At 42.6% G+C, this 12,087-nt stretch overlaps 1 protein-coding gene across 2 annotated transcripts in view; it reads left to right on the top strand.

Annotated features, from left to right (window-relative positions):
* Positions 1–1,482: 1,482 nt before the first annotated feature.
* Positions 1,483–12,087, top strand: part of LOC128832992 (enoyl-CoA hydratase EchA19-like) — a 32,348-nt gene continuing 21,743 nt past the window's right edge. For both annotated transcript variants that reach the window (XM_054020783.1, XM_054020784.1), the window contains exons 1-3: positions 1,483–1,808; positions 4,880–5,047; positions 10,330–10,427. In XM_054020783.1, coding sequence (XP_053876758.1) covers positions 1,658–1,808; positions 4,880–5,047; positions 10,330–10,427 — 417 coding nt within the window. In that variant the 5' untranslated portion in view covers positions 1,483–1,657. The remainder of the gene's footprint in view (positions 1,809–4,879; positions 5,048–10,329; positions 10,428–12,087) is intronic.

The following is a 12,087-nucleotide window of genomic DNA, read 5'->3' as shown; positions in this document are numbered from 1 at the left end:
TGTAATGGAGCTAGTAGTTGAATGACTGATGCAGACATGAGTAGTATGGAGAGGCTGACTCCATCAATTTAACAGCTGATCAGAAATGGAAAGTATGGAAAATGATCACAATGGGTATGAGTGCTCAGGGTTAATGCCATTACAAAACTCGGAGTTAAACAGAAAATAGAGATATGCGATTAACATCCAGTGTGCAAGAACATTGCCACAAAGTTTCAAATTTACAGTGTTTGAGGACTATGTTGCTGCTCTTAGAGAAGACATGAAGGTAGCATACAATTTTCGCCTGGCAAGTGTTTGATAGTTTTTTTAAATATTACCAGTTTCCTGTTTTTGACCTGTTTCACTGCAATGAGTGTGTGTGCAGTGCGCTCTTGAAAAAGTATGTCACTTTGAACGAGCTTAGTGATTACAGACAGATACACATCAAAATCCCTTACTCCCAACTGTTACATTTAATTATTTGAACGAACTGTATTTCATGAGTAACTTACAGGGCATACTGGTGCAGATACCTGATTAAATCTTCTCCTATGCCTTGCACTTGACAAAACACAATTTTGGTCTGGTCTATGCACAAATTTTGAATCAGGATAACTACATGTGTTAGGAGTGTGATTTTTACTGGAATTAACTTAGGTGCTGGAACTAGGGGTGCTGCCACACCCCCTGTCTTGAAATGGTTTCCATCATATATAGGATTTACAGTTTGGTTCAATGGATCTCAGCACCCCCACTATAAAAATTGTTCCAGCACCAAAGCTGGAATAGTGATACTACTCCTAGTGTTGCAGTACAAAGACAAACTCCTAGTTATAGTGGTACAAAGATGCTGTTTTACTGCTACGGCTTATTGCTCTTCTAGGAGAGGAAATAGTATACTGGAATAATTGTGTCTACAATAGAGGGTGGGGTTGCACTGCTTTAACTTTCCTGGTATAATTAAAGTGACATAACCCCTTCATCAAGTAAAGGTTTCAGAGGACAATACAAACAGAGATTAAAAACCAGCAATGTCTGTCTGACTTGCAAAGATTAATATTTAATCCCAGTCACTTTCCCTAGAGTTCATGAAGCCTCACTGCCACCAATGTAGTGTCATGCAGTTGTTATAGTGCCTAGTACAAAGATGGCACCTAAAGCAGCAACAGGGGGCAGTTCTGCCGGGGATATTGACAGGGAGCACATTCCCCTGCTTTCAGCCGGGCTGGAATAAGTTCTGGCACAGCCAGTAGAAGACTGGACTCTGTATTTCCTGGCCCAAAGACGATCTCATGATCTGGGTCCAGGGGCTAACAATGGTCGATACCCCGTTACATGCCAGAGATCAGCACCTACTGGCTCCATTTGCAGCTGCCTCCACAATGACCCTCCGCGCCCCCTGACAGCTGAAGAGGTGGCTATCTTCTCTCAGGCCGGATTGCGGCTTCAGTGGTGACGAGGCAAATGGGAGGGGGAGGGAACAACGGGACCGTGGCCATTTTGAAAGAGAGCAGAGATCAACAGCCGCTCAGCCCACGAGGGAGCTGGTCAGTGCGTGGTGTCACAGCTGGGTCTCGCTGCGCCGCGCCTTGCGCGCTGGCACCATCCGAGTGGCCGGGGCCAGCGGTGCGCGGAGCCCGGCTTCGGAATCGTGCTGCTGCCCGCGCTGGGGGGAATGTCCAGGCAGCTCATGCGCAACCCTGCGCGCCTCCTCTTCAGCTGGGCCCTGGGCAGGAACCAGATGGCAACAGCAGCAGGTGCCTCTGCTAGGGAGACCTCCTCCTCTTCCTCGGCTGCAGCAGGAGCAGGGACAGCGGGACACGAAGGTTTGTGTCTCTGCGTCCCCGGCAGAGGGCAATGCTCACTGGGCTGCTGACGGGACAACACTTACGGGGCGGAGGGAGGGAGGTTCAGCGAGGCGGCTGCTGCTGCACACTGGAGCGTGTGATGTGGAAGCGACTCGCCTGCCGTCCCTCCCGCGCATGGGAGCGGCAAAGCCACCCCGTGCCCTTCGCTGCAGTGCGAGAGCCGCCAGCCGGACCCTCCCTGCGGCTTCGCGCCTGCAGTCGCGACCACGTTGCTAGATTACAAGCCGTCTGGGAGCCTGCGTGGTTTTTAGGAGGCCCCTCACCCCATGGCCCTTAGTAACTGCCACGGTTTACGCGCTGATCAGTAATAACTCCCTTCGCTTCGAGAGGCTTTTGGGTCCTATCAAATGACCATTTAGGAAGGATCAGCATTAAATTCTGAGTAATGTGTCCCAGTGTGGGAGCTGCAGAGCCTAAGCTGATTTATAGGGGGCTCTGGGCAGTTTATTTATTAAACTTGAAAACCAAAATAGGAATTCTTGATTATTTGGGGACCCCAAGTTTTCATGTGGCTTGATGACATTCCATTTCTTTTGTTGGCAATTTGACCTCAGCATGAAAAACCGCCGTACCCTAAGCTGAAGACAATGGTTCAGATTTGGTGTTACCCTCTGCCGGCTTTGCCCCCTTGCAGAGCAGCTGATAACCCACTTCAGCCAGGTTTATGGCCCCCTTGTGTCATCAGAGTGGCACAAAGCTGGTGAGTGTACCAGTGAATCTGACCGGAAGATGCATACAACAGAATGGAGACTAAAGGATAGCATCCTAGTTGGAGAAGTGATGACGCAGGACCTCTGCTTATGTTTCCTTCACGAGATAGATGCTTTGCCTAGAGAGAAGTCTTCACCTTGCACTGGACAAAATGAAACTGATGAAAAAATGGTAAATTATACAGCAGGTGACTCAAGCTGCTGCTTCTTTTTTTTTTAATTAAGGGTGCTGCAGTCTTAAAGAACTGCCATTGGAGGTAGTGCTCTACTGACTGAGCCCTGTCACTAGCTTGCTGTTTCATTTTTGAATAGCAATGAATTTCCTGATTCTAAAGCCCCATTCTGCTCTCTTCTCCAACCCCTGTGCTTCATGAAGGGTGAAGTCCTGTTCTGAGACCTTAAGTGGGATTTGTATGGGTCAGAGGATTTGTGCCGACTCATCACACAGTTGAATTTCACTCAGAAAGGGTCAAGCTTTAGAAGTATAGATAGATGAACATGCATTTAAAATTAAATGCTATCTGCAGTTTGGGGTGGCTGTAGACTGCCATAAATATGTTTCATAAACAGTGAGAATAAAGGCTGATTTTACTTTAATCACCCTACGGATGTAACAGTCCCTTGGAAGTGGAGTGTCTTATTGCTGTTGTTACATCCCAAGGGAAAAATCCTGGCTCATAATTGGCTAAAACAGTGATGTGATGAGTTAGTAGACTTCTGCTGTCTAGGCTCCTCAGCGGTGAGCAATATTGAGATCTAGAGCAATATTAATCAATCAAATCACATATGTCAAACAAATAAATGCATCCTGAGTGGATGCATCTGAGGTTAGTAAAAACTATCTGTCTCTAGCGGATCCAACAGCAGTTCTTATTTCTTTCAATGTAAAATGTATAACACCTATCCTGGACTCTAGGAGCCTATGCCAATAGCTTAAAATAACTTTAGAAGCATAGCCAACAGCTTCTCCTGCACCCCAAATAGTAATAAAATAAAGCCCCCCAAGTGCCCCTTCCTGCACAAACATCATCCCTTATATCCCCCCAAACTTGTGTAAACAGATAACTACGCAGTATGCCCTGACTGTTCACAGACTCAGGTTGTTTTGAACCAATGGGGGAATTGGGTTCCAAAGCTGAGGGCTCCTCACAGCAAATATCCTGCTGGGAGACCCCGCCCCTTTCTCCTTTACATGGAAGAACCTCTGCAAATTACAGCTGTGGTAGTGGAACATGGAAAAATGTGATCTTTCAGGTATAAAGGTCTTCCTGACTGTCCCATGAGAAGTGAATAACTGGGCCAGATCTCCAGCTTTTGTAAATCGGATTTGTTCTATTGAGACCAGGGAAATGAGGCCAATTTACACCAGCTGAGAATCTGTCACACTGTTTTTTTTTTTTTTTTTTCTGGACTTCAGACTTCAGGTCCCTATAGACTACTACTGCTTTAAAGGAAAAACTGTCACATTTTCAATTACGTACGATGAAAACATTTAGAATATATGTAAAATTACAGGTACTGAGCCAAATTCTGCTCTTAGTTTCATTGCTGCTGTTCTGGAATATCTCCTTGTAAATTCATGCAGTGCCTAGAATCCCCAGCTACGACTGAGACCCCGTTGTACTGGGTACAGTACGCACACTTAGTAAGAAACCCCAGAGAGTAAATCCAACTTCTTATACTGAGACCAGAATTGGACCCCTTGGTTTTCTATTTTGGTAGAAAGAGAGAGTTACTGTATCTTGAGGTAAATATGATTATTTACTACTTTCAACAATTAATCCTGTTAGAAGTTAATGTTTATTGTAAAATGGGTTACTGAGGGCTGTTTTAAGCAACCTGATTGCCTGCTTTGCTTAACATTAATTCTGTAGAAATTTCTTGTACCTCCAATACCAGTTGAAACTACCTCTTGCATTTAAAAATAACATTTTTCCTTCATTTTTTAGCAATAACAATGACATCACAGCGCATTTCACCCAGAAGAGTGATGCCCCAGCTGTGTTTGAAACCGTCCGCTCTTCACAGCTGGTCTTTGTTATTCTCGGGAAATATCTTCTGTCCTTATTTACTGTTGCTTAAATACAAGCCTGGCAAAGATACTGTATATTAAAATGTTTAAAAATGTTCATGAAGGAATGATGTAAGTGGTAAAAATAATATGTTGGATTTACCTCTGTTTATTTTAAATGTCTCTGTCGTCTAATAATAATAATAACATTTTAAGCCTTTCAGATCCCTTTTTTAATATATTAATGACTTACTAAAAAGAATGTAAGTACATTTTTACGCTGATTGTTTTTCTTCTCCCCCACGCAGGGAAGAAGAATGTAGTCACTGAAAGACATGGAACCATCATGACAATTGGGATTAACAGGCCAGAAGCCAGGAATGCTGTGAATCAGGAGACTGCAGCAATGCTTCTGCAGGCATTCACCTCATTTGAAGATGATACCTCACTAACTGTCTCTGTACTTCATGGAATAGGTGAGATTTGTTATAGCCCTGGCTGGAACCCTCCCTCCTCCAACCCCCTCAGCGGGTGGTCACCAGGCTGTTATAATTAGACCCAACATTTGAATCCAACGTGCTTTCCAGCCATCTGGATCTGGATAGAGTCCAGTCACTGTCTGACTGAGCCTTTAGGGCATGCTCCTGGCATGCAGACTCCCTGTCTGGCCCTCTTCTTGGGATGTGGGACTCCTCAGTGTAGTTGCCCTCAGCCTCAAGACCAGTGCTGAAACTCCCCTTCTGTCTGTGCATGGTTTCCTCATAGCTCTAGTTTATAGTTTAACTCTTTGGAGACACATGTCAGTTAAAGTAGGGAACACAGACTTTATAAAGGAACTTCTTAAACACATATACTTTACTCATAGACAGCACAGCAGAATTACAGATGTAGGCAAAACAATAAACACATGAATGAAATTCCTCTCCTGCCCCCCCCAGAGGCCAGAGTCCTCACTGCTTCAGAGAGTTTTTAGGGTTTTGGTCAGTTTCTTTGGGGGAAGGGAAAGCCCGTTCTGTGCCCACTTTTCCACCTGTGTCCTTCATTTCTTGTGACAGGCTGACTGTCTTGCCCAAAGTGCTCATCTCTTTTAAAAAAGCAATCTGTAACATCTTTTCTTTTTCTGTCCTTGTGCCAGGGATTTTCTGTGCCCCAATCTCCCAAGGCTTGCTAGGCAAAGAGTTTTTAAAACTCAGTGGTTCTGCTTGTAACAACCTCCATTGGCCATTCAGGGCAAAGCTATTCAGTTGTTGATGGCCCTATTTTACTTCTCCAGACATAGTTTGTTCACTACATGCCAGGGCCACCAAATGGATGATCTAATTCACAATGGCTGTTACAACCATAAATGATATTGGGGATTTATATGTTTATCCAAACATATTCTCCAAACTGTCACAAGGCTATTCTCTTCCTCCTGAGATTAATCTTCTACAGTTCTAAAAAAAAATGGAATTATTAATTTCTACAGAGAGGTCTGGTACACGGCTCTACCTTGTTTGAACAGTAGGTGATGAAAAAGCCTTTTTGAGTTTATTTAACCCATGCATGTCTTCTTATCAATCTAAACACACGACTGAATAAATGAATAGTGAAGTATGATTTACATCCAAAAGCATGATTCTGCAAACACTTGCACACGTGAGTAACTTTATGCCCATGAATAACTTGTATGTAAAATGTTTGCAGGATCAAAGTTAATTAGGGTCTTGCTCCTACAGACTCACAAGTATGAAAAAAAAAATTGGGGGGAGGGGGAAACTCATGCTATATTTTCACAGACAGTGAAGTGAACACTGATTTTTGGATGCCTCATAGTTTGTGTGCCCAGCTTGACACATGTTGGTCATGAACTTCAGAGGTGCTGCTCACACCTCTGATGCTCATGCTGACTTCCAGAGGAGCTGTGAGTACTCAACACTTTGGAAAATCAGTCCGAAGTTGTCTCAGGCTTGGCATTCAAAAATGGAGGAACCCAAAATAAATGACCACTGTTGAACATTTTGGCAATGGTATACCTTCACAGGCAGTGAAGTGGTTAATTATAACCTGATTTTGGTCAGAGTCTCTTTTCTCTAATAAACATCACTGTTTATATTGCTGCCTTTTCAGCAAAATAGCAGCTGTTCCCAGATGCTGCTAGGCTTTTTTACTCACGCTTTCTTGACGGTGTCAATGTACATGTTCACTTATACACTGAACTTAAAGTTATGAAGAGGTAAAATATTTTAGATACAACTAACTGAATTCATTTGATGCTTGTTGTAAAATGTGTCCTTGAGTAATAGTTGTTTATAAGCTAGTAAGAAACTCTAGAGACAAATTCCTGTTTTTGTTCTTTGAAATATGTATAATATCATGACAATTATGCTTGAGGGTCAGATACCCAGCTGGTATAAAACAACATAGCTCCATTGATTTTCATTAACTGAAAATCTGGCTGTTGGAGGTTTTTTACTGTAATTATACTGCTCAGGTGCTGTGTGACTTTTGAGAAATCTTTTATATTTGAGATTATTCTACTCTAGGTGACAAAAAAAAAAAACAACCCCCGATGACTTATTTTGTCCAATACAAATGACTTATTGTGCCCATGGATGAGGGTAAGACAAGGAACATGTATTTGAAAATCAAAACAGGAAATGAGAACATGCATATTATTTAAGATGCATGTGTAGTTTTTTCTTGCTTTATTCATTTATCTTGGAAGCACTGCAGTTGAATTTAGGATGACTGAGACATAAAATCCAGCACTTGGAAAAAAACAACCCCACCCTAAACTTCAAAGAGTAAATGAAAGTACTTGTGTGAATTGTCAGATGGAGGTAGCAAAATAAGAAGAGACACATTGCTAAACTTTAATTAGAAATAGCTGTCTTGTCATTATCCAGAGAGGAGGAAAACATTCACATTCATGGTGGAAATAACATGTTAGTTGTTTACAGTTAGAACATTTAGTAGCAATTCCAGCAGTGGCTGACACACCAGTTTAAAGACAGTTTACATTTGCAGGGTCAAATCCTGGCCAAGTCACTTCCCATTTACTTCTGCAGGATCAGTATTTATAACTAATTGCTCCTATTATTTTAATAACTTTTTGTGCGTTCCTCTAATTCCCTGTTCCCTGGCCTGCCTTAATAGCTCTCAGTAGTCAGAGATGCTTTTATCACCACTATGTTTGGAGATCTATATTTTGCTCCAGTTTAATTATTTTAGTTAAAATATACACATGCATGTGTATCTTATTATATAAATAGCTCAGCACCCAAGGCTCTAAATTCTGCCCAGCTTTATGTGAGTGCACAGTGTGGGTGAGGCCACAAATATCCTCTCCCCATTCTTCCACTACCCTGGCAAGGCCCAACCTAAATTGCACTTCCTGTGCGTAGGGGAGTGATAAGATTGCTCCATCCTTACTTGCAGTGTACATGCTGTCCCAGAGGTTACAGGGACTAGGCAGGATCATGACTGTATCCCTGCACACTGACTAGGGGAGCTCCCTATAGCGTGTATAGCAGTTATCTCTGTACACACAGGAAGAATGTTTTCTCTGAGGCAGAATGCCTCTTGAGTGTTCTCTCTGGGGCAGTGTGGCTCTGCAGTGCCCTCCCCGATAAGGCACAATTAAGCCCTTTATCTGCTTTCTTTCCCTGACATCATTTGTCCATTGGTGAAGTCATTCTTCATAAAATAAAAAGAGACTTCAGCCTCACCCTAAACTTGTTCTTTTTTCATCAATTGGATCTGCTATTTGTAGCCTACATTCCCAAATTGTGGTCTGCTGTTCATGTGAGATGTCATCTCTCTTACTATTGTTATTTATTATTTGAATTTTCATAGCCACTTTGAATCAGGAGACCTGCTACTTAAACTCTCCCTTTCTGCTTTCTGTAAGCATTGCTGCCTGGCATGGACATTTTCTTCCACAGAGCAATTCAGATCATCTGTGTCCATTCTCTCACTGTGTTGCTTTACTGTTGATAACAGATGGGATCTGTGGAAGTGATCCCATTAAAGAGAAAACAGGCTGATTTATCAGTAAATGAACTTCTCTGATAAGTTCATCTTCTCCACACGCTCATAGTCTCCCTCTTCCTCCTCATTGCCTCAGATCTTAAATTCAAATCTCAGTCCACAAACCTGAGGGCCAGATTCTCAACTGCTGAATATTGATGTAGCTCCATTGACATTAATGGAGGACCGGATGAGGATATGGTCCTGAGTTGGTGATGTTAGCCCAATACTTGAAAAAGAACTGTTTGCTTGGGATGGTTGTTGAAATGCACACTAAAGCTTTCTAAGTCTATGTTTCATGGATCCCACATCCCATGTATCGATACATGTGCTTATCCAAATAACGTGCCTCTGTGGAGGAAATAAACCATTTGGAGAATCAACCTACATTACTATTAAGAAGTCTTTCCCCCTCATTAGTGATGTGACTCAACAGTACCCGGTTGAACTGTAGTCAATAGAAACAATGACATTAAAAGAATGTTGAGAGCCTAAAGGGAAGCACTCAGGTCATGAGATGGTAAAATTAAGGTTGCCTGGACAATTTTTTACTCTGCCTCCTTTTGTGCATGTTAGTGTTTTAAAATATGACCGCCACTAGCTTTCAAACAAATAGTTCAATGTACTTTTAAAAAGACAATCTTATGGACACATTTGGCATGTTGTAGCCTTTCAGGCAGTGGGTACTGTTGGGCCTTACATTGTTTAGCAAATTTCTCAGACTATCATACAACTTTTTTCTTCTGCCATCTTAGATATGCTTTACACCCACTTCAAGGCCCTTTTGAGCTGCCAGAGTGATGAAAAGGGACATTAGTATAAATGAGAATCAGATCCTTTGTCTTCATTGATTTACCTTTATACAACTGAAAAAGACAGGTATAATGGAAGAGCTACTTCCTGTTGAGATATCATTAAAATTTATGATCTTCAGCTGGTGTAAATTGGTACAACTATACTGATTTCAATTAAGCTATACCAATTTGTGTCAGCTGAAGATCTGGCCTTATGTTTGTAATAATAACAATAATTATTATTTTTTCTACCACCCTAGGATATATGAGCCCTAGTCATAGACGAAGACTCCATTAAGTCCTGATAACAATATTAACTTCAAAATGAATCAGAAAAAATTAAAGGTAGAATAAATGAAGAACCTAGATCCAGAAAGCTATTTAGGCTCCTAACTTCCATTGAAATCAGTGGAAGTTAAGGGGCTAAATATCTTTTTGGATCTGAGCCTAAGTGTCTCTCATAAAACTGGATGGATCTACTATACATTATACGCCACTTTGGGCTGGCATAATGTACCCAGAAACCAGCTTCACTGGGTAGGGAGCTGAAAATGACCCCTTGAGAATGGAAATTTTCATGCACCTTTAACAGTAGGTGTGACTACACTTTCACTATCAATAATCCCATTTGAAAGTTGTAGCGAAATGCTGCTGTCACTAAATGGATGGACAGAAATATAGAAATGATGTTTGTCTGAGATTTATGTATACATTTTCTGATCCAGAGCTGTTCCTTAGATGTGTGCAAAAAATGGTCTAATGCAGACTTTCAGCAAGGCTTTCAGGGTGAAATAAGCTTCTGAATAAAAGAAAATGGTCCCCTGAGCCACCCCAAAAGCAGCTCTTGGACAAACCTCAAGGAAAAAATGTGAATATTTGGAGCTCCACTGACCCCACACTGATGCTTTCCTGAATTCATCACTGCGGAGTCTAATTTTTGCGGTGTTTTGTAGGAGGTAATTTCTGCGCTGGTTATGATTTGAAAGAGCTGGCCCACAACCCAACCTCAATAAAATTGGAACAAGATGTCACCAAAGGTCCTGGTCCCATGGTACGTACTTGGAAACAGAACTGTGCAGCATGGAGAAGTTTTTGCAATTCAGTGAAACTGAAGTCAATTTTTGTGGCTTGAAATTGCTGCAGGACCATATCATTGTGTTTCAGTTGTTTTGCTATATGTGTGAGAGGCAGCTGTTTTGTTTTTAACAGACAAAAAAAACTTTAAAATCTTGATTTATGGAAACAAGTGACAAATTTCTGTTAACTTGCAGACACAAAAAGGGAAAAAATACTTGTCGTCTTTGAAGTTAACTAAAATCAAATGGGATTGTTTCCCCAAAGGAAAAGTAGGAGTTTAGTTATGATGCATCACCTCCCAGACATCTTGGAAATTATATGTACTATACCCTCTGTTTATATAAATATGAATTACATGATTATGTGCACAGGGTCATTTGTAGTTCAAATGAAAATATAGTAGGCAGAGACTGTTGAGGGATAGACAGGATCCAAAGATCTACTATTAACTATTTTCCAGCATGGTATATCAAACATTTTTTCTTTAAGCTGAATGGTAAAGAAAACTTTGGCCCAGTGTCATATGTAGGTTCTTGAGTCATGTCTGGAAAGCTGGATTTTCACCAGTGTTAATATGATCCCAGTCATTCTCCATTTGCATGGTATCTCTACCATGAAGACTTTGGTGCAGGAGTTCACCGTTTTGCTCAGAAACAGACAGATTCTTCTGACTTCATAATCATTCTGCCTTCTAAAAATGACTATATTCGTACTTGCTGTGGCTGGTGGTGGGGGAGTGGTACATATGAAAACATAAGAACTTCAGGTTCACCTGGGAAGTTTGCTAGAGATGGACCACTTGTAAGGTGGATGTGTTAGGTAACTGTTTTATTTTCAGTATGTTAGATGGCTGTGCTCAATGCTTTGAACATCACTTTATATGGGCACTGAGAGATTTACCATATATACTCGATCATAAGCCAGTTCGTTTATAAGCCGACCCTCCCAAGATGGATAAGTAAAAATGGAAAATTTTTATGACCCATTCATAAGCCGACCCTATAATTCAGGGGTTAGCAAACTTTAGCTCCTGTGCCATCAGGATAAGCCACTGGTGGGCCAAGATGGTTTGTTTACATCGAGTGTCCACAGGCACGGAGGTAAACCTAAGTAAACAAAGTGTCCCGGCGCACCAGCTGCTTACCCTGATGGGCCGGGACAGCAACTGGTGGGGAAATGTTTTTTTTTGTTTGTTTGTTTTTGGGGGGAAGCTGGGGATCAGGGGAATAACCCCTGTGACCATCCCCCACGTGACGCCACTCCTAGTCCGGGACCCCCACACTATCCCCATCCCATCCCTTCCCACCTTATCTGGGGAGGGCCAGGGGAGGATGTCTCTGGCCTGGCTGGGCGGCGCAGCCGCAGCATGTTCCAGGGGCTGGGCCCGGTGGCACGCCTCAGCATGCTCCAGCAGGCCAGGCGGCACGGCCATAGCCTGCTCTGGGGGGCAGGGCCAAGCAGCACTGCTGCAGCCTGCCAGCCCGGGAGCTGCAGCTGCTTCTAAAGCTGGGCGTGGCCAGAAGCGGAGAGACTCTGGCCCCGCATCTTCCCTTCTGGCTCTGCTGCCTCTCCTTGCTTCCTATGGTGGGAGGAAGGGCTGTGTCCCACCTCTCCCTCTCTATACCTGTTCATAA

The sequence above is a fragment of the Malaclemys terrapin genome, chromosome 2, assembly GCF_027887155.1.
Source record: "Malaclemys terrapin pileata isolate rMalTer1 chromosome 2, rMalTer1.hap1, whole genome shotgun sequence".
Taxonomy (NCBI): domain Eukaryota; kingdom Metazoa; phylum Chordata; order Testudines; family Emydidae; genus Malaclemys; species Malaclemys terrapin.
This window is presented reverse-complemented; position numbering and strand designations above follow the sequence as displayed.